This window comes from Chiloscyllium punctatum, chromosome 2 (assembly GCF_047496795.1).
Source record: "Chiloscyllium punctatum isolate Juve2018m chromosome 2, sChiPun1.3, whole genome shotgun sequence".
Taxonomy (NCBI): Eukaryota; Metazoa; Chordata; class Chondrichthyes; order Orectolobiformes; family Hemiscylliidae; genus Chiloscyllium; species Chiloscyllium punctatum.
The window spans coordinates 26,865,072-26,868,971 of record NC_092740.1 but is presented as its reverse complement, the minus strand read 5'-3'; the positions used below and the strand labels follow the sequence as shown (position 1 = coordinate 26,868,971).

Here is a 3,900-nt window from a genome sequence, read left to right as displayed (position 1 = left end):
TTCTTGCCATTCTTTCTACAAGGCGATTGGCCTGACCCCAAAACTGTTGTTCAGTTTACACTGATATTCCACCAACCAGTACGTCGCAATTTATGATTCCCACTCCACCCCTTTAACAAAAGACTTGTCATCAATTGAATCTCTACAGCGTGGACGCAGGCCACTCAGCCCATCATGTCCACACTGACCCTCCAAAGAGCATCCCACCCAAACCCATCCCAACACTGCAACTATACATTTCTCATAGCCAAACCAGGTGGCCTGTACACTATGGACCAATTTAGCTTGACCAATCCACTTAACCTACACATCTGTGGACTGTGGTAGGAAACCAGACCACCCAGAGAAAACTCACGCAGACATGGGGAGGATGTGCAAACTCCACACAGACAATCACCCAAGGGTAGAACTAAACCTGGGTCCTTGGCACTGTTCAGCAGTGGTGCTAAGCATTGAGGCAATTAATAATAGTTTTTTTCATACAATCAATACCACTTCGTATGGTTGCAAAGTGATCTCATTTTAATATGTCAATAGACATTGTAGATAGAAAGAAGCAGCAACAGAGTGGTGAAGATGTTGAAAAATATTCTGTCAAAAGACAGCTCTCTACCTGGAGAAATCGATCAACGTCACTTAAATTCGGTGGAGGTATTTGGTTTGTTCAGGTCGAATTTTTTCAGGATATGAAACGTGCCAGCCATCGCTATCACAACGACTATGATGATGCTAATGGCGCAGAGCACCGAGCTCACAATGTTGAGCTTTCGGGCTGTCGATGCGTGTTGCCGACAGCCTTCCAAGTCACCCACAAACTTGCGATCTCGGGATTTGACTGAGAAAGTCAGCGCCAAGAAGCCGATGCAGCAGATGTTCATGTAGAAGGAGTTGAAGAGGGACCAGACGAAGTAGTCACGGGTCAACGGCAAGTTGCGGACGGCCGAGGTCAACAGCAGAGGGGGAGCCGCTTGCTTGCTGAGGTAGGATTCGGGATCCATGGGTACTTCCTCGGTTTTGTACTCCATCCTGGTCCCAGCCTGCCCTCCCCAAAAAAGGGCAAGTGGAATATTATTGTTCTGGTCTAGACCTTTCCAGTTCGGTGCCTCAATTAAAATGTCCTAGCGCACTGGATGTGTTTGCTGTCACAGGTGAAAGTTGCTGACTTTCAAATAACCCCATAGCTAGATGGATAATAATGCATGGCAATACAGCACAGTGACATCAGAAATCTTGTTCAGACACTGCAGTTGCATTGCCGGCCCTTCATCTGGTGGATATATACTTCGCACCAGTTATTAATCCCAGTGCATAAAATGGCTATAGGACGTCTTCCATTGAAGGAAAGGGCAAATTAACATTTGTGGCACAGTGATAGTATCCCTACCCCGGACCAGGAGAACTGGGTTCAAGTCCCACCTGAGCAGGGGTAGAACAAAGAATATTTACAGCCCAGGAACAGGCCCTTCGGTCCTCCCATCCTGACCCAATCCAAATGTACTGTCTAAACCTGTCAGTCAATTCCTAAGTATCTGTATCCCTCTGATCCCCACCGACTCATGCATCTGTCCAGACGCATCTTAAATGAATCTACCGTGCCTGCCTCTACCACCTCTGCTGGCAACGCGTTCCAAACACCCACCACCCTCTGTGTGAAGTACTTACCACGTGTATCCCCCTTAAACTTTCCACCTCTCACCTTGAAAGCATGACCTCTCGTTATTGAATCCTTCACCCTGGGAAAAAGCTTGTCTCTATCCACCCTGTCTATACCCTTCATGATTTTGTAAACCTCAATCAGGTCCCCCCTCAATCTCCTTTTTTCTAGTGAAAATAAATCTAACCTACTCAACCTCTCTTCATAGCTAGCATGTTCCATACCAGGCATCATCCTCGCAAACCTTCTCTGCACCCTCTCCAAAGCATTCACATCCTTTTGGTAATGTGGTGACCAGAACTGTTGTGTAATAACATCTCTGAATAGTTTGATTAGAAAAAGAAATGGGTTAACCTTAATGCAGTGCCTGTTTAGGATCTCAAGACATACTAATGAAGTACCTTTCAAATATATTCATTCCACCCCCATCAGTCTACTCTCATTCATCAGTAAAGTGATGGAAGGTATCGTCAACAGTGCTGTCAAGCAGCACCAGCTCAGTAACAACCTCCTCAGTGATACCCAGTTTGCATTCTGCCAGGGCCATTCAGCTCCTGACCTCATTACAGCCTTGGTTCAAACATGGGCAAAAGAGCTGAATCCCCAAGGCAAGAGTGACTCTCTTGACATCAAGGCTGCATTCAACTGAGTGTGGCACCAAGGAGTCCTAGCAAAACTGGAATCGATGGGTATTGGGGCAAACCTTCAGCTGGTCGGAGTCATACCTGGCACATAGGAAGATGGTTGTGGTCATCTCAGCAGCCAGATATCACTGCAGGAGCTCCTCAGGATAATGTCCTTGGCCTAACCATCTTCAGCTGCTTTATCAATGATCTACTCAATGCTATAACGTTAGCAGTGGGGTTGATTGCACAATGTTGAGCACCATCACAAAACACTCAGATACTAAAACAGTCCATGCAAAACAAGATCTGAACAATATCCAGGCTTTCCTTAAAAAGTGGCAAGTAACATTTACATCACAGAAATGCCAAGCAATGACTATTTCAAATAAGAAACAATCTAACACCGCCCCTTGGCATTCAATGGGATTACCATCACCGAAACCCTCACTATGAATATCCTAGGGGTTACTGTTGTCCAGATATTCAACTGGACTTGTTGCATCAATACTGTGGCTACGAAATCAGGTCAGAAGTTAAGAATAATTCACCCTCTGACTCCCCAAAGCCTATCCATCAACTACAAGGCACCAATCAGGGGTACGATAGAATACTCCCCATATGTCTGGATGAATGCAGGTCCAACAACAAGAAGGTTGTCTCTGTCTAGGACAAATCAGCCCGCTTGATTGGCACTACATCTACAAACATCCATTTCCTCCATCACTGAGTCTCATTGGCAGCAGTGTGTATTATCTATAAAGTTGCACTGCAGAAATTCATCAAAGACCCTTAGTTAGCACTTTCCAAACCCATGACCATTTCCATCTAGAAGGACAAGGTCACCAGATACATGGGAACTGAACAGCACCTGCAAGTTACCCTCCAAGACACTCACCATCCTGACTTGGAAATATATCACTGTTCCTTCGCTGTTGCAGGGTCACATTTCTAGAAATCCATCCCCTCCCCCATCCAAAGACATTGTGGGTCACTGCCTGTAGACTGCAGCATTTCAAAAAGGCATCTCACCATCACATTCTTAATAGTAACTAGAAATGGGGGAGAAATGATCAGCAATCAGTGACATCCATGTCCACGCGAAGATGAAAAAAAGTCGCTGTTGTAGTTTAGGGAACTTGGCCCATGCAAAGCACATTTCCAGAAAATAACATCAAATGATTATTGGGCAATCAGGTTTTAGTGATTGATATTCATTGGGGTTAACTTGTGGCCAGGTTACTGCTCTGATTCCCTATGAATCAGTGCTAAGAGACCTTCCCTGTTCACCTGGATGGTCGCAATTCATTTGAAAAACCACTCATACCTGAAACGTCGACTTTCCTGTTCCTCGGGTGCTGCCTGATCAACTATGATTTTCCAGCACCACACTCTCTTCAGCAGGGCAATACTGGCTTGGTATCACTGGAGTAATGTCCTTGAGCTTCTGAAGCTGTGATTGTGATTATGAATTTACAATGTACTGTTGGTTCTGGATGTACCTTAGCACCCCATATTGATGAAGGTCCTGGTGTAGTCCAAAACTTAAGATTGGGTAGGGACAAAAAAATGGTCAGTTGGCTACCAACTTTAGTCATGTTTTAATTTAAGAAAGTTTCAGAA

The 3,900-nt window shown here is 45.0% G+C and overlaps 1 protein-coding gene across 1 annotated transcript; it reads right to left on the bottom strand.

The window, feature by feature from the left end:
• Positions 1-632: 632 nt before the first annotated feature.
• Positions 633-1,025, bottom strand: LOC140492235 (dispanin subfamily A member 2b-like). Its single transcript, XM_072591152.1, has one exon. The coding sequence runs from the start codon at positions 1,023-1,025 to the stop codon at positions 633-635; it is 393 nt and encodes a 130-aa protein (XP_072447253.1).
• Positions 1,026-3,900: the final 2,875 nt, after the last annotated feature.